Raw genomic sequence first — 18600 nt, 5'->3', positions numbered from 1 at the left:
GCCACTCCTCTTCCGTATTTAAAAATTTTCATATAAACTCCTCCAGGTCCAGTTGATTTTCCATTCCTTCCTTCCTTCCTTCCTTCCTTCCTTTAGCAGGAGTTCCGCTTCCCTAACAGAAGCTTTTAAGCCAAAGTTTTCTACACCAAAATCCTCCACCATCTTGAACTCTTCCCAGTCTTATTTCAAAAGTCCTTCCAGTCTTTCAAATGTATTAATTGCAAAACAGCATTGTGTTTATTCTGTTATCTCAAGTATTTAAGGACCTTCAACGATTCTGCTCATTGCTTGAAGCCCAATTTGTTATTAATAGTCATGCATTTCCTTTCTCATTCTTAATTTTTTGCTTCTACTACCAACTGATTGGCTATTTTCTTCTTTTCAACATAAATTTTTGCATCATTCCTATCACCCAGCCATTTCTGATATGATTTTTTTTTACAATATTTTTAAAATATTCACAGATTTCTTCAGTATTATCTTTTATCTCTATGTTAATTACAGCATCCAATCTCTGGGTGAAGTTGTTTCTAATGCTGTCATCCTGAAGTAGTTCAATGTTAAATTGATTCACTTATGGCATTTCTCCTTCCCAGTATTGTTGGTTGTCCACGCTTATTTTCTTAATTCAGTTCCACCTCAGTGTAGTTTTAACAAGAAAATAGTCAGATCCACATTTGGCTCCTCTATAAACTCTGACATCTTTCAATACTTATGTCCCTGAATGTTTTGAAATAATGTAATCTATAACTGATCTAATTTGTTTTGTCTCCTGTGACCAAGTATATTTATGGATATCCCTCTGTTGGAAAAATGCATTGTTTATTCTCAAGTTGAACTGTTCACAAAGATTGAATAGTCTATCTCTGTTGTCGTTCCTCTTTCTCTCCAAATCTTCCAATAACTTTGCTATTCTTTTCAGTTCCTACTCTTGCATTGAAATCCCCTATTAAAAATATGTCTTTGTTCTTAGGGATTTTTTCTATTAGTTCTCTCAGATCCTCTCAAAATTCACCCTTCAAGGTATCAGCCATGTCATTAGTCAGGGCATATATTCCCAAAATACAAATTTCTCTTCCATACATTGTCAGTTCCAATGAGATCATAAAATTTCTTTTTAATAGCAATAGAAACTCCTGCTCTTGCTCTCTTATTGATTCCACTCCAAAAATGGTAGTATTCTCCCATTATTTCCTTTCCACATCCCTTTTTCTTTGTCTCCGATAACACAACGATGTCTAAATTGAATTTTTGTAGTTCATCCGGAAGAAAGTTTCTTTTAGTTGAAAGACCTTGAATATTCCAGTATCCCAAAATCATTGTCCTTTTCCGTTTGCTGAGTCATTGCCGAAAGTTGTGGAAGTTGACAGCTTAAATAAATTCAAGGCTGAACTAGAAAAACTTCTGGAGTGAATGGATGGGTGGGTGAAACAAGAAGGATTTTTTTCATTTGGCTGATGCTATATAAGCTTGCTTTCTTTTGTCAATCATACCTCTACTATTGCTAATGCTAAACTATGGCATTTATAAGATCCTAAAGTGGAAAGTAGAAATCTTTGCTTATAGTTATCACAATTCTTTTAGTAATTTTTTTCCCTAATAAATAACATTTCAACTAATTAGTTTTTTTAGTTAGAAAATAAGTAATAAAAAAAAGTGTGTATTTTACATGGAGAAACTTTCAGGACTGCTTTAATCCCCCCCCCCCCCCATCCAAACTGTCATATCGCACAATGTTGGTGTCTGCTTTTTATGGCTGTGAATGTTATCAATGTGTTCAAAGTTTCTTTGAAAAATTTACAGAAAGCTTCATTATTGACCACATCATAAATCACTCAGGCATATAATTTCTTTCAGCCACCTCAGAGTGGCTTGTTTTGGCAATTTCAGATGGTGTTTCATATGCTTTAGATTTGAATTCCCTTTCTAGATAGCTTGTGATTGATTTGAGTTAGAACAAGATAAATGTGAAGATGGTAATGTTATGATCTTGTTTTCCTTCATTATTGAATAAATTTAGTCATGCTTTTAGCATTAGCATTAGTAGTGGCAGATGATGCAAGAAAGCAAGCTTATAACAGTATCAGCCAAAAAAAATGAGACACCTCCAATTTCACCTATTGATCTCCTCCAATAGACTGTCCAGTCCCTCCTTGAATTTATTCAAGCTGTTAGCTTACACAACAACAGATGGAAGTTTTGTTCTGTCATTATTTCCAGTTTGCTTTTGGCCCACTGGCCAAAAGAAAAATTTATTCATCTATTCTACAACCATCATTCACATCACATCTATTCTACAACCATCTTTCTTCATTTGAAATTGTGTTCCCTCATGTGTGTAGTCCAAGCAAGAAGAAGAATCCCAATAGCATTGAGCTCACTCAATCCATTCAAAGCCTTAAACACCTCACAGGTGCTCTCCAGATGCTGAAATTTGCAGAAATTAAGCTTTTCTTGGTAAGAGCACTTTCATTTCTCCTCACCAATCTCATTGCCCTTCTCGGTACTCATTCAAAAAGCTCTACCTACACCCTTCTTAAAATTAGGCCTCCAGAACTGTGCTTGTTCATAGGAGGTGATTATCCCATTGCTTTATACAATGGGATAATCACCTCCTTATCCATGCTAGCAAAATTTCTCTTTATCATTGACAAAACCCCGTGAGCTGTCCTGGCAGCCTGTCTGCATTTCTCAGAGAACTCCAAATCTGACCGACACTTTATAGATGATGAAACTATAAAAACCAATACACAAAACAAATTGGTTCGATATCCATGTAAAATTTCAGGTGCCGATAAATTACTGAAACCACATGAAAAAATAGATGAAAATTCCAGCTGTGCAAAGGATTTCATCGACTGAAGTAATTCAACTGAATATATGTCAGTAAACTTAATAAAATAACCAATCTGAAACAAGACAAACACATAGATCTAATCAATAGCAAAACAAAAAGAGCAAAGTCTGCATTCTGCTTAAAAGGAATTCCAACACAAATATTTGGTATTAGTTCTTATCAATTGGTGTCTTGAGTCTGCTACAACACAAAGGGAAAAGGTGTGGGTAATTCCAGATAAAGTGTAAATAAGAATTTTAAGTAGGCATATTTAGTGCATAAGCAAGAATGATATATTTTTTTTTTATGAAATATAAATACTGTAATAATTTTTCCTCATGCAATACTGTAACAATTTTTCCCCTCTAGGATCATTCATGGTGTGGTATAGCAATTTATTTATTTTTTTTGCTATGTGATTAATGCTAACTTTTTTTTTTTTTGTTAAAATATCAAGGGGAACTACTCACTAATATTTTTATTGGTTGGACAAAAAGTTCAAAGCCTCAAGTCCTGGTGCCATTGCTATCTTATGTTTTCTTTAATTTTTTTATATGTTGCATTACTGTGGGGAAGTTGCAGTAATGCAGCAGATAAAAAATCATGTCAAAAATATTTGTAGTTTAATATTTTCTCTAAATATTTTTCAATTAGAATCAATTTTTGAAGCTATTAATGGAATTAGGTTATGCCTTGTGTTATATCACATATTATTTTGTCTTCTATATCTTATAAAGCAAGTATTGCTAATTTGAAATATTTCTGTTCAGTCATTATTTTTAATTTAAAACATTATAATTTAAGAGTCATACCAAGAAATACCCTCCATGTCCTTGTATCAGATGACTGTCGCCAACCAAAAGGCCAACTTATGATGACGGTGTTGTGCTTTAATCCACCTAAACCACTTGTTTGAATGCTAGAATTCATATTTATTAATTAATAAATTATTTATCAAATTAAAGAAAATACTAACTTCAAAAACATTATTAAAGTAATTTTACTGTTTTTACTATTACAGGTCAGTTCTCTGTTTACCAAAAGACTCACTTATCTGTATAAGCCATATTTACTGAAAAGTCTTCCATTTTTCAAAAAAAATTATATAATGGCAAAAACATTACAAATAAAAACAACCAAAACTATTATAGTACTTACCATCATTAAATAAAGAGAAGTCTTAACAATATCTATACATTTAAAATTGAGTTAAAAATGTCATATGGAGCACTGTTGCCAAAATATTAAAAAATATATTATGCAACAAAACAACATGGATGAATAGACAGCTTTTAACTTACATTATTGCCTTGAAATAAATTCTTCAAACTGTTTCTGTTGCTTAAGAAAAAACATATATAGTAATGAATTTGAAGTAACTACTGGCCTTTTTTAGAGGATAGATTAGGATGAGAATAGTCTAGTTCTTTTTCTTAGTCTATCCATTTTATAATGATAGGATGCCTGGAGGGAAACAACCTATTCCCATTATATTGTGAACATTAGCATTAGTAGAGGCATATGATGCAAAAAAGCAAGCTTATACAGCATCAGCAAAAAAAAAAAAAAAAAAAAAATGCCCTTCCGGGCTTACCCATCCATTCACTCCAAACGTTTGTCTAGTTCTGCCTTGAATTTAAGCTGTCAACTTCTACAACAGATGGAAGTTTGTTCCAGCAATCAACCATAAGCTGGCTAAAGGCAAACTTCTGTACATCTATTCTACAACTGCCCTTCCTCAATTTGAATTTATGTCCCCTCAGGTGATTAATCTGGGCAAGAGGCAGAATCCCATCAGCATTGAGCTTGCTCAAACCATTCAAGGACTTATACACCTCAATTAGATCACCTCGCAGGTGCCTAGTCGCCAGCACTGTAATTTGCAAATCTTAAGCCTTTCTTCGTAAGAGCAACCATTTGTTCCATTCACTAATCTTGTTGCCCTTCTCTGTACTTGTTCCAGCAGCTTTACATCCTTCCTAAAATGAGGCCTCCAGACATGTCTACAGTACTCAAGGTGTGGCCTGACCATTGCCTTATACAAGGGGATAATCACCTCCTTATCCCTGCTAGAAAAATTCCTGTATATATCATTGTTGTTTGGTTTTTAGGAGCATTAGCAACTAAGGCCATATTGCTCAGGGGATGTGCGGTGGTCATTCCCTGACCTTTCCGCATCCTCTGTATTTGGTGGTCATGGGCTCGAACCCCAGTCTAATCAAGAAGCGTGTGCTATGCACTGCTGCTCCTGCCCACCTGGCTATGGAGGCACCGGCCTGTATATCATTGACAAATCAAAGAAGAAAAAAGATAAAGTCCTATGAATTAAGAAGTAAGAGAAAGAAAAGGGGTATATTTTCCCAGAAGAAAGACTGAAATACTTGCATAGATATGAACTATGAAAAATAAAAAGAAGTGTTTTGGCTTTAGTAAGATACAGTGGCATATCCAGGTATCATCGTAAGGGAGACATGGTAACCAGGTGTTTGAATGATTTTTTTTTTTTTAGATAGACCTAGGAACACTTATACATGCACATAAATAATGTTTTATTGATTAATATCTTCATTTGAATATTAGGAAAGCATGTGAATATTAATACGTATTAATCACAAAAAATGACAATAATATATTATTTACAACCATTTGGCAATATAACACACGAGACAAACACGTTTATGAAATATATAAAAAAATTTATAAAAGGAAAGAATAATAGTAGTATGTGCAGAGGCAGACTTACAATGAAACTAATGAAGCTTAAGCTTCAGGGCCACTCACTTGCATGGGCCTATCAAGCCTGGAAAGGGGGGCCCTACAATATGTTCCCATGGTCATATGTTTTTGTAAGATTTGCAAAAGTAAGATATTTTAACCACAATCGGTTAACACCGCTGTCTCTTTCCATTCCAACTTCTCTGTCACACTGTCGTATTGGGTGGAGTTGGAGTCATGGGTGCTCGCAGGATATTTTGCAAGGTGGTGCATGTGAGAATCAATTTTTTGTTCTCCAAATTTTCGAATACGTGCAATATTTTAATTAAGTCAAGTTTGGCTGATTTACATGTACAGACGAGCCAACGTTTCGTGATCGGTTGGGGAAAGTATATGTATTTTGAAAGAATGAATTTGTATTGTTTAAATTTTTCAATAAATTAATGAAAATATTAAAAATTGTGTATTACTTTGAAATCCAAAGGTGGTGCACTTGCACCATGCTGCTGGCATCCATGGTTTGAGTGACCACCAGCTTTAAGAAAAATACAAAGCAATTTTGCATTCTTTTTCTTAAAGAGGGGCCCCAAAAATTGTATAAGTTTCAGACCCCACAAAACCTCCATTCACCTATGAAAAATGCTGCGCTGCTTTCTGCCATTGCACGTTCTGTATTGCCAATTTTCTTGAATGGCAATTCTCTCTGATTCTAAAAACTAAAAGACTCTTGTGCTTCGTTTGGATGCCTTTCAATATCACTTAATTCAGCCGTTTGCGTGCATTTACAATATATATAAAAAAACATTTTAAATAATCGTCGAGCCAGTTCTTATATTTACCGTCTTTGAACCACTGATCATGAAAATGTCCAAGGTTTAGGCCTAAATGGATGTCACATGAATTAATGAGGCTCGTGGCAGAGAAGAAAAATGTATGGGATGCATATAAAGTATCAGGTGACACAGAAGCCTACGGTAGATATAAACTGTATCTATGGTAGATGATTACTAGTCTGTAATCAAGTCACAAAGGAGGTTAGGCAGGCAAAGGCAGATTACGAGAAATCTTTGGCAAAGGATGCAAATAAAAACAGCAAAGAGTTCTTTACTTATGTAAACATTAAAAGGAAAGGGATGAATCAGATTGGACCACTTAACATAGATGGGTTGACTATTGATGATCATGCTCAGGTAGCTGATAAACTAAATGAGTATTTGCATCTTTGTACATTCACACATGGAGTTATTCAATGAGGGGAGTGCCAGAAGATTAACAAATTCTAACAGGGAGCTAAGTTATTTTGTAATAACTGAGAGCAAAGTGGAGTAGAAATTGTTGAAGTTAAACATAAAAAAAGGCACCTGGGGTGGAAGGTATCTATCCAGTTATATTAAAGGAGGCAGAAAGGGAAGTAACCAAAACCTTAGCCATAATTATGATGGCTTCCTTAGATTCAGGGGAGGTCCCCAAGACAAGACTGCAGTAATAGTTAAGACACAGCATGGGTTTAGCATTAGCAAAGGCACATGACGCAAGAAAGCAAGCTTATATAGCATCAGCCAAAAAAAAAAAAAAAACCCTTATTTCACCCATCCACTAGCTCCAAATGTTTGTCAAGTTCTGCCTTGAATCTATTTAAGCTATCAACTTCTACAACAACAGATGGAAGTTTGTTCCAACAATCAATCACCCAAGGCAAACTTCCGCACATCTATCCTACAACCGTCTTTCATCAATTTGAATTTATGCCCTCTCAGGTGATTATACTGAGCAAGAGAAAGGATCCCATCAGCGTTGAGCATGCTCAAACCATTCAAGGCTTTATACACCTCAATCAGATCACCTCGCAGGTGTCTAGTCTCCAGACATTGTAATTTGCAAAACTTAAGCCTTTCTTCTTAAGAGCAACACTTTGTTCCATTCACTAATCTTGTTGTGTAGTCATTCTCCTTCTCTGTAGTCGTTCCAACAGCTCTACATTCTTCTTAAAATGAGGCCTCCAGATCTGCATACAGTACTCAAGGTGTGGCCTGACCATTGTCTTATACAAGTGCATAATCACCTCCTTATCCCTGCTAGAAAAATTCCTGTATATCTTTGACAAGACACCATGAGCTACTCTTGCAGACCGTTTGCCTGCTCAGAAAACTTCATATTTGCCTGTACAATTACCCCCAGGTCCTTTTCATTCTCTACCACTGTCAGTGTGGTACCACAGAGTTGATACGTTGCTCTGGGATTACTGCTTCCCATATGTAGTACTTTACATTTGTCAATGTTAAACTTCATTTGCCACCTCTCAGCCCATCTGCTCTACCTTTCCAGATCCTGTTGCAGCAGCATAGCGTCAGTAGTGTCCTTAACAACACTGCCAACCTTTGTATCATCTGCAAACTCGGACATTAAGCTTGATATACCATCATCAATATCATTTATAAATACAGAGAACAACAATGGACCCAACACCGAACCCTGAGAAACTCCACTAATAACATTAGTCCACGAAGAGCAGTGTCCATTGATTACCATTCTCTGTCTTGGGATGGTTGAGTTGGACAGAGATTACCATTCTCTGTCCCACTCAACCATCCCTTTTTCCATAGCAGCAATTTGCCTCCAATGCCAGACTCCAATTTGTGCAGCAGTCTTCCATGAGCAACAGTATCAAAGGCTTTTCTAAGATCCAAATATATGATATCAAAGTTATTCTTTGCATCATCCAGTTCCTTTATGACTAAATCATAGTATCCAATCAAATTAGTCAGACAAGACTTCCCCTTAACAAACACATGCTGCGTCCGAGCTATAACTTAAGTCTTGTCTAGATGATCCTGCAATGCTTCTTTAATCAGTGCCTCCATTAATTTCCCTGGAACAGAAGTTAAACTAACAGGTCTGTAATTACCTGGATCTCCCTTTGATCCTCCTTTGTGGATTGGGGTCACATTTGCACATCTACAGTCCATGGGTACCTCACCTGAGTTCAGGGAAGCTCTCATAATTATGGCTAAGGGTTTGCTTACTTCCTTTGCCACCTCCTTTAATATAACTGGATGGATTCCATCCACCCCAGGTGCCTTGCTTGTGTTTATCTTCAACAAGCTGGGTAGTCAGACAAGACTTCCCCTTAACAAACACATGCTGCGTCCGAGCTATAACCGAAGTCTTGTCTAGATGATCCTGCAATGCTTCTTTAATCAGTGCCTCCATTAATTTCCCTGGAACAGAAGTTAAACTAACAGGTCTCTAATTACCTGTGTCTTCCTTTGATCCTCCTTTGTGGATTGGGGTCACATTTGCACATCTACAGTCCATGGGTACCTCCCCTGAGTCCAGGGAAGCTTTCCTAATTATGGTTAAGGGTTTGCTTACTTCCTTTGCCACCTCCTTTAATATAACTGGATGGATTCCATCCACCCCAGGTCCCTTTCTTGTGTTTATCTTTAACAATTTCTCCTCCACTTTACTCTCAGTTATTACAAGATTATCTAACTTACTGAAAGAGTGGAATACACCTCTGGCATTCCCCTCACTGAACAACTCCTCGTGTGTGAATGTCGATGCAAAATATTCATTTAGTTTGTTAGCTACCTGAGCAGGATCATCAACAGTGAATCACCGATATCAAGTGGACCAATCTGATTCATCCCCTTCCTTCTAGAGTTTCTAGAAGGAAGTGGATGAATCAGCAAAGAACTCTTTGCTGTTTTTCTGTGCATCCTTTGCCAAAGATTTCTCGTAATCTGCCTTTGCCTGCCTAACCTCCTTTGTAACTTGGTTACAGATCAGCTTATATCTATCATAGACGTCTGTGTCACATGTTAATTTATATGTATCCCATGCATTTTTCTTCTCCGTCACATGTTTAATTAGTTCATCTGACATCCATTTAGGCCTAAATCTTGAACAATATTTCTTTGTTGGTATGAAAAGCCTAGTAGCTTCCAAGATTAATTCTTAGAATGATTCCCATTTTGAATTTCCTGTCGGTAACATCATCAGTTCGTTCCACCTTATAGAATTTGAATACTGTCTCAGACCACTGTAGTCACATTTACGAAAGGAAAAACCCTTTCCTTTACCCTTCATGATAGTTACATCTTTAAGTAAATCCCACATCAGTACTCTGTGATCACTGCCATGTAGTGGTTCCTTTATCTGGAGATTCTTGTTGCATGAAGAATCGCTACTGATAATCAGATCAAGAGTATTACTCTCTCTAGTTGCCTCCTGAACATGCTGCTGTAGAAAACAATCATCCAAAAAATCCACAAAATCATTGCTAGTGTGTGAGTGACCAACCCACAAATTCCAGTCAATATCCAGGAAATTAAAATCCCCCATTATAAGACACTCTAATTTACTGGCTCACTCTATTTCTCTGCACAATTGCTCATTATACTCATCAGATTCATTAGGCCTATAAAACAAACCTACTCTCATTTTTCCTTTCCCAGTGCTTATGTCACACGAAACAGACTCACATTGCATTGTCCATCCACATCAATTGGATAAACTTCCTTAGATTTTGTGTTTCTTAATTAACAGCATAACCCCTTCTCCCTTCCTGTCCTGCCTATCCTTTCTGTACACATTTTACTCCCCAAATTCCAGTTCTGCACTGCTTATGTCTGTGTGGCACCATGTCCCTGATATCCCAACAATATCTGCCTTTGATGTCTTGACTAGCACTTCAAGCTCATAAAATTTATTAACTATACTCCTAGCATTGGTGTACATGCAAGTATACATGCACCTGTTTCTACTCTTAGTTACCCTAACACAGCCCATGTATTTACTTGTTCCACTATGACTCTGAACAGTCCTGGAAATTCCCATTGCCTTGCTTTCCAGGCTGCTGCTCAATTGCATTTCAACAGAAGTAGTGCAAGAATCACTTTTACCTCTGCCAGCGGCTACTGTTAATCTATTAGTCCGTATATTCCCCCAAGCTAGCAGTTTTCTGACCCACCTAACTCTGCCTCGATAGCATCACCAAATATTCTTGCACCCTTTCTATTTAAGTGTATCCCATTCCTGTAGAAGCAGTCTCTCCTGTTAACAAGCACAGATCTCGATGAGAAAAATTCTGCCCCTTCAGCCTTGCACAATCTCTCCAACTTGTTCCTTTGGGACCAGCGAATTCTTCCTTGGGGGTTGCTGCTCTGTTGCGTTAAGTTCAAGTGCAAGCTGTGGCATTGATGTGGGCAGTTGAGAGCTTGATGGGCCCTTCATTTAAATCCTTTGAGGGCATCCACCCTGTCCTTGAAACTCTCATATAAACCCATAACAATGCCAAGTTGGTGCCTGATTTCCTCGCACTCCTTACATCGCGCACACACAAAGACATTCCCCTTGGCAATATCGTGTCCCGTTACTGATTGCTTGACAAACATCAAACAAGCAGTGCATTTCAATAGACTGTGATTCAGAGGTCAATCCCTCCCTCAGTTCTCCACTAAGCCACAGCACTTCCACTAGTTTCAGCATTTTGCTTTGCTGCTCTGGTCTCAGTCATGATTTCTATTCAAGTTCAATAAAATTTTAATACAAAATATAATCCTAAATCTATATGTATTTCGGTATTGAATATTATCTCTGAGTTACGTTATATGACTTTCTTATCCCCTGTCAACTTATATGTATTAATTTTTGATGTTACGTTTGTAATAACTAGGTCGCTATATTTATTTAGTTAAAAAAGTACAATTCAATTGACAATGAAATTTAATGAGATTAATAAATTTTACTGATTAATTGATACTACTATAATCTCTATCTAGTTTTCCTTTAAATGTTACACTATCTAGTTCATTGCACACATTGTATCGTATAACAATGGCGGCAAGTTACAAATGGTTAATCTACGGACACGAGGTATTATTTACTTTCCAAATCATGCTATCTAAATTCAAAATAAACCATGGAGCTTGACTAGGTTTATAAGCTACTTATAGAAATAATTTAATCTAACAATTAAGTCAATAAAGCAGGTAAGTGTAATTAAAAACGTTTCGTTCATGGGAGCTGTAAAACCTGACCAAGCGTGGATTTGATACCTTATGGATACTAAGTAATAACCTACAAAATCTCTATCTAAATTTGATTTAAACTAAAGTATTGTAACTAGGAATATAAAGCAACTCTAAAAAATAAATTAATATTCCAATTTAAGTCAATAAAAAAGCAAAAACTTCTCTATTTGCTGGAACCGTAAAAACTTTGCCTGTTCACATATACTCTTGTTTGTTAAAGGGTGGTCTTGTCTGACCAATTTGATTGGATACTGTGATGTGGTCACAAAGAAACTGAATGCCAAAAATAACTTTGATATCATATACTTGGATTTCAGGAAAGCTTCTGATACTGTTGCATATGAACGACTGCTGTACAAATTGGAGAGGTACGGCATTAAGGGTAAGTTGCTACAATGTATAAAGGGATGGTTGAGTGGGAGATGACAGAGAGTGGTAATTAATGGACACTGCTCTTTGTGGACAAATGTTATTAGTGGAGTTCCCCAGGGTTGAGTGTTGGGCCCTTTGTTGTTTTGTATATTTATCAATGATATCGATGCAGGTATATCAAGTTTAATGTCCAAGTTTGCAGATGATTCAAAGATTGGCAGGGTTGTTAATGACAGTAAAGACAGTATGCTACTCCAACTGGATCTAGATAAGTTGGGCAAATAGGCTGAGAAGTGGCAACTGAAGTTTAACATTGACAAATGCAAAGTACTGCATATGGGTAGCAATAACCAAAGAGAAACGTACCAACTGTGTGGTACTACGCTCAGGGAAGTGGAAAGTGAAAAAGACCCGAGGGTAATTGTGCAGTCAAATATGAAGTTTGGTGAGCAGTGCAGACGGGCTACCAGGGCAGATCATGGAGTCTTGTTAATGATATATAAGAATTTTGATAGCAAGGATAGGGAGGTAATTATCTCGTTATACAAGGCAATGGTCAGGCAACACCTAGAATACTGTGTACAGGTCTGGAGGCCTCATTTTAGGAAGGACATAGCGTTGCTAGAATGAGTACACAGAATGGCAACAAGACTAGTGAGGGGAACAAAGGAGTGCTCTTACCAAGAAAAGCTTAAGTTCTGCAAAATGCAGTGCCTGTAGAGTAGGCACCTGCAAGGTGATCTGACTGAGATGTATAAGGCCTTGAATGGGTTGAGCAAGCTGAATGCTGATGGGATTCTTCCTCTTGATCAGGTTAATAACCTGAGGAGGCACAGTTTCAAACTGAGGAAAGACAGTTGTAGAATAGATGTGCAGAAGTTTGCCTTTAGCCAGCGGGTGGTTGATCAGTGGAGCAGACTTTCATCTTTTGTTGTGGAAGTTGATAGCCTAAATCAGGATCATCTAGACAAAACTTCCGTTATAGCTCGGACACAGCATGGTTTTGTTAAGGGGAAGTTTTGCCTGACCAATTTGATTGGATACTATGATGCAGTCACAAAAGAACTGGATGCAGGGAATAACTTTGATATTATATACTTGGATCTTAGAAAGGTTTTTGATACTGTTGCACATGGAAGACTGCTCTGGAACAGTGTGGCATTGGAGGCAAATTGCTGCTATGCATAAAGGGGTGGTTGAGGGGGATAAGACAGAGAGTGGTAATCAATGGACGCTGCTCATCGGGGACTAATGTTATTAGTGGAGTCCCTCAGGGTTCAGTATTGGGTCCATTATTGTTTTCTGTATTTATAAATGATATTGATGATGGTATATCAAGCGTAATATCCAAGTTTTCAGACGATACGAAGGTTGGCAGGGTTGTCAAGGACACTACTGACACTATGCTGCTGCAACAGGACCTGGAAAGGTTGAGCAGATGGGCTGAGAGGTGGCAAATGAAGTTTAACATTGACAAATGTAAAGTACTACATATGGGAAACAGCAACCCCAGAGCAACGTATCAACTCTGTGGTACTACACTGACAGTGGTAGAGAATGAAAGGGACCTGGGCGTGGTTGTGCAGGAAGATATGACATTCTCTGAGCAGTGCAGACGGGCTGCAAGAGTAGCTCATGGTGTATTGTCAATGATATATAGGAATTTTTCTAGCAGGGATAAGGAGGTGATTATTCCCTTGTATAAGGCAATGGTCAGGCCACATCTAGAGTACTGTATACAGGTCTGGAGGCCTCATTTCAAGAAGGATGTAGAGCTGCTGGAACGAGTACAGAGAAGGGCAAAAAGATTAGTGAATGGAACAAAGGGGTGCTCTTAGGAAGGAAAGGCTTTAGTTTTGCAAATTACAGTGTCTGGAGACTAGGCACCAGCGAGGTGATCTGATAGAGGTGTATAAAGCCTTGAATGGTTTGAGCATGCTCAATGCTGATGGGATTCTTCCTCTTGCTCAGAATAATCACCTGAGAGGGCATAAATTCAAATTGAGGAAAGACAGATGTAGGATAGACGTGCAGAAATCTGCCTTTAGCCAGCGGGTGGTTGGTTGGTGGAACAGACTTCCATCCCTTGTCGTGGAAGTTGATAGCCTAAACAAGTTTAAGGCTCAGCTGGACAGGTATTTTGAATGAACAGAGGGGTGAAGTGGAAGTGGTTATTTTTTACTTATTTATTTATTTTTTTTTTTTGGCTGATGCTGCATAAGCTTGCTTTCTTGCATCAAATGCCTCTACTAATGCTAATGCTAAATAAATTTATGGCTGAGCTGGACGGGCATTTGGAATAAATGCAGGGGTGAAATGGGAGGGTTTTTTTTTTTTTTTTGGCTGATGCTGTATATGCTTGCTTTTTTGCATTGTATGCCTCTGCTAATGCTAATACTAAGTATTGGCTATATTTTTTTTTTCAAAAAGGGACAAATCACACTGTAGTTTAACGTGAAAATTCATATGCTAAAAAAAAAAAAAAAAAAAAAAAATTAGTTACCTACTCAAAGTAATTCAATCATCACAAAAGAAAAAGGACATGATTTCATCAACACTCCTGTTAAACCTATTTAGAACAGTTGTTTTACATGTGGAAACGATTTTAGTTACTGCATCTCTGTTTTGGACAGTTTACTCCAATAATTCAAAAAGTGAACCAGCATAAAGCGACCCTCTATATTAGGAAAGTTAGACTGCGAAAAGTCAAATTTCAAGGAAAGGAAGTTGAGTTCTGAGTGACTGGTGGAAATTCATATTATAATATTTTTCTCTGATCTGTAAATGATGATACAAGAAATTTTCAATTAAAAAAAAAATAATTAAAAAATTATTGATATCAGAGTAATAAAATTACAAATCGTTCTGTCAAATTGTAACAAAATGCAAAGCATAGCAAAAAATAATAATAAATAAAAATAATGTACAGTATGCGATATTAACATACATTAATATCGCAAACTGTACAATGCTTGACGATTGCCGACATCATGGACCATTCATAATTTGTGGATGGTCCATCATGTAAACTGATGAAAACTGGAATAATAAATTTACTTACATTTTTCAGCCTTTCTATCACAGGTTAGAAAAGAATGGTTGTAATAGTAATGGATGAATTTTTTTCATGCAAATCACTATGCTTGAAAATTTAGAAGCACATAATAGTACATGATACTTGATAAGAGCTGCAGAACTTTCTCTGCCAATAAAGCAAAATTAAAATATCTGATTGGCTGAATTTTTTTGTTTCGTTTCCCACTCTCATTTTCCCAGTTTCTCCTTCAAGTAACTTTGCAACAAAGTTTTCCACCACAAGCGAAAACGGAACAGATACATATAAAATGGTTATAAAATGTATTAAAAGTGACAAATCCAGTCTTATTGGCCGTATAGAAAGAAAGCAATAGACAAGGATAGAAAATTGTTGTGAAAAATGGTAAGTGACCTCAAAACCATAAATTTAATGAAACTACGTGCTTTGGAGTGACATGATGGACAGACAATTTGTGTGATCGAGACCCGCTAATTTTGGGGTGACTGAAGTCGACATTTTACTCTTCCTTGTCATTGTTTAATCCATTGTCTGAACACCACAGGATAAAATTTAATTACACGAAGGGTTCCTCCATCAGCAATTTAAATGTGTCTTTAGTTAGCATAGTAATAACTCATTCATAGTCTTTGCAGTTTTTCATTTCAGATAAGCTAAAAAAAAAAAAAGAAAAGAAAAGAAAAGAAAAAAAGCCAAAGGCACTAAAATGACAACACTGGCCATAGCTAGACTGTTGTGACAAATTTTTGTATTGTAAAATAAAACATATTGCCCTCTGACAACAATCAGTGTACCCACACACACACACACAAAAAATGTAAAATAAATTCAAACACTAGAATAAAATCAGATGTGATCTATATCTGTATTTGGCACTGGTTTTGCTGAATATTTCATGACTATCTTTTATTTGCTACTATTTCTATAAGCATGGCACAATAAAAGAAATACTTGGACAGCCAGTCCCTGTGCTGATAAGAATGTGTTACATTAATTTAAAAAAAAAAAAAATTCTCGTTTATTAATGAAATTTGTTAGTTGTCTTGAGAAATGAATCTGTCTTCCAAATTCCATGGGCCCCTTTCAGGCTTGGGGCTCAAATGCAGCTGCATTGGCATAGTTATGCCACTGATCAAAATCATTGGTTTTTCTGAAGATTTTTGAAAGACAATTAGCTGTCTTTCAGTTAGCTCTTCATACACTGAAAACACCTTGAGAGAATAAAGAAGCAGGGAAATGTCTCCTGCATTCTTTTTCCTTAATTTTGAATTTATAGTTAAAGCAGGGGATATCTCCCCAGATTGTTATTATTGGTTAGGTTCTGCTGACGAGCCTAGTAGGGGCCAGACGTGTTCAAAGCCGCTAAGTGGATTTTTCTTATTTATTGATTTGAAATTATTGTTTTTCTAAAACTTTTAATTTAAATTTAGTAGTATAGCATTATTTTGTGTTTTTCTGATTAATTTGGTGTATTTATTCTTTACTCGGCCTTGCAATTGCATAAAAGTATCGGTAAGGGTATCCACGTGTTACAAGTCGCAACTCCGCTGAACGAGAAGTTTTTTAGCCATATTTAGCCTCTTATTGAATATTTTTTACATCAAATTATTTTTTGTAAGTAGCTTATAGACCTAGTAAGGATCGTTAATTTATTCTGAATTGAGACAGCGAGATTTGAAAGTTAATTAATACTTAAGTGTCCATAGATTTACCGTTCGTAACTTCCCGCCCTTGTCTTTGTCATACGATCGTTATATATCGAACCTCGATAGCGTTAGTATAGTATAGGTTATAATATTTTAAGTGATCGGTAAAATCTATTAAACTTATTGAACTTCATTGGAAATTGTACTTTTAACTTCGTTAAAATTGTACTTTTAACTAAATACATATACCGACTTAGATTACAAACGTAACATAATTAATTAATACATAACTGATACGGAAGTTATATAAAGGGAACTCGGAGATAATTAATACTTGACACTAAAAATATATATATATTCCGTTATAACTCTGTTGGGAGATAAGTTAGGGTTATAAACTGAAATTGAAATTTTATTTAAATTAAAACAAATCATGACTCAGACCAGAGCAGCAAAACAAAAGGCTCAAGCTAATGGAAGTGCTGTGGCTCAGAGGAGAACTGAGGGGGGCAGTTGCCTTCTGAATCACAGCCTTCTAAAATGCACAGCTTGCATGATGTTTCTGGAGCATTCAGGTATAGGACATGATATTGCAATGGGGGATGTCTTTGTGTGTGCGCGATGCAAGGAGTGTATCGAAATCAGGCAACAACTCAGCGTTCTTATGGGCTTATATGAGAGCTCAAAGGAACTAAATTGAGGCACCCATCAAGCTCTCAGCTGCCCACATCAACGCCAGAGCTTGCACTTGGTCATAGCGGAACACAGCGGCAACCCCCAAGGCAGAATGCGCTGGTTACAAAGGAACTAGTAGTTGTTGGTGACTCTATTGTCAGGGAAACGGGAAACATGCTTTGTAAAAAGGATAGGTGGAACAGGACCAGTGTATGTCTGCCAGGGGCAAAGGTTGATGACGTTGAAGAGCAGATATCATCTTTTAAGGGCACAAAAGGTGATATAGTTGTACACGTTGGCACTAATGATATCAAGAGTAGGACACCGGCAGAATTGCTAAACAAGTACAGGTCACTGTTGAAAAAAGCCGTGAAATAGGGTTGAATTTGAAAGTGTCTGCAATTCTGCCCAGACACGGTAGGAGGGAGTATATGATGAGAGCCTTGTCGATCAATTCGGCCCTGGAAAGATTGTGCAAGGCACAAGGGGTAGAATTTTTTTCAGCCTGGACTGTACTTGTTAACAGGAGAGATTGCTTCTACAGGGATGGGATATACTTAAATAGAAAGGGTGCAAGAATATTTGCTGATGCTATCGAGGCAGTGTTAGGTGGGTCAGAAAACTGCTAGCTTGGGGGAGACAAAGACGAATAGATTAACAGTAGCCACTGGCAGAGGTGAAAGAGATTCTTGCACTGCTTCTATTGGAATGAGCAGAAGCCCGAAAAACAAGATGCAGGATATTTCAGAGACTGCTGGGAGTCATTGTGGTACAAGTAAACACATGGGTTGTGTTAGGGTAGCTAAGAATAGAAATTGGTGCATGTATACTTGCGTGTACACCAATGCTAGGAGTTTAGTAAATAAATTTGATGAATTTGAAGTATTGCTCAAAACATCAAAGGCAGATATTGTTGGGATATCAGAGACGTGGTATCACACAGATATAAGGATTGCAGAACTGGAATTTGGGGAGTACAACGTCTACAGAAAGGATAGACTGGATAGGAAGGGAGGAGGGGTTATGCAATTAGTTAAGAAATACATAAACTCCAAGGAAGTGAAGCCAATGCACATCGCTGGACAGTGCAGTGTCGAGTCAGTTTGGTGTGACATAAGCATTGGGAGATCAAAATTGAGAGTAGGAGTGTGCTATAGGCCTAATGACTCTGATGAGTATAATAAGAAACTGTACAGGGAAACAGAGTGGGCCAGTAAATCAGAGAGTCTTATAATGGGAGATTTTAATTTCCCAGTTATTGACTGG

At 37.0% G+C, this 18600-nt stretch overlaps 1 protein-coding gene across 1 annotated transcript in view; it reads right to left on the bottom strand.

Moving 5' to 3' along the window:
- LOC150078633 (solute carrier family 12 member 4-like) overlaps positions 1-18600 on the bottom strand; it is a 643041-nt gene that overhangs the window by 193499 nt on the left and 430942 nt on the right. Inside the window, exon 19 of the mRNA XM_090383812.1 lies at positions 3649-3770. Within this exon, the coding sequence (XP_090239938.1) occupies positions 3649-3770 (122 nt within the window). The remainder of the gene's footprint in view (positions 1-3648; positions 3771-18600) is intronic.

This window comes from Mastigoproctus giganteus, chromosome 10 (assembly GCF_048544385.1).
Source record: "Mastigoproctus giganteus isolate SK-2022 chromosome 10, ASM4854438v1, whole genome shotgun sequence".
Lineage (NCBI taxonomy): Eukaryota > Metazoa > Arthropoda > Arachnida > Uropygi > Thelyphonidae > Mastigoproctus > Mastigoproctus giganteus.
Note: the sequence above shows the minus strand (reverse complement) of the source record. Positions and strands in the feature narration are given on the sequence as shown.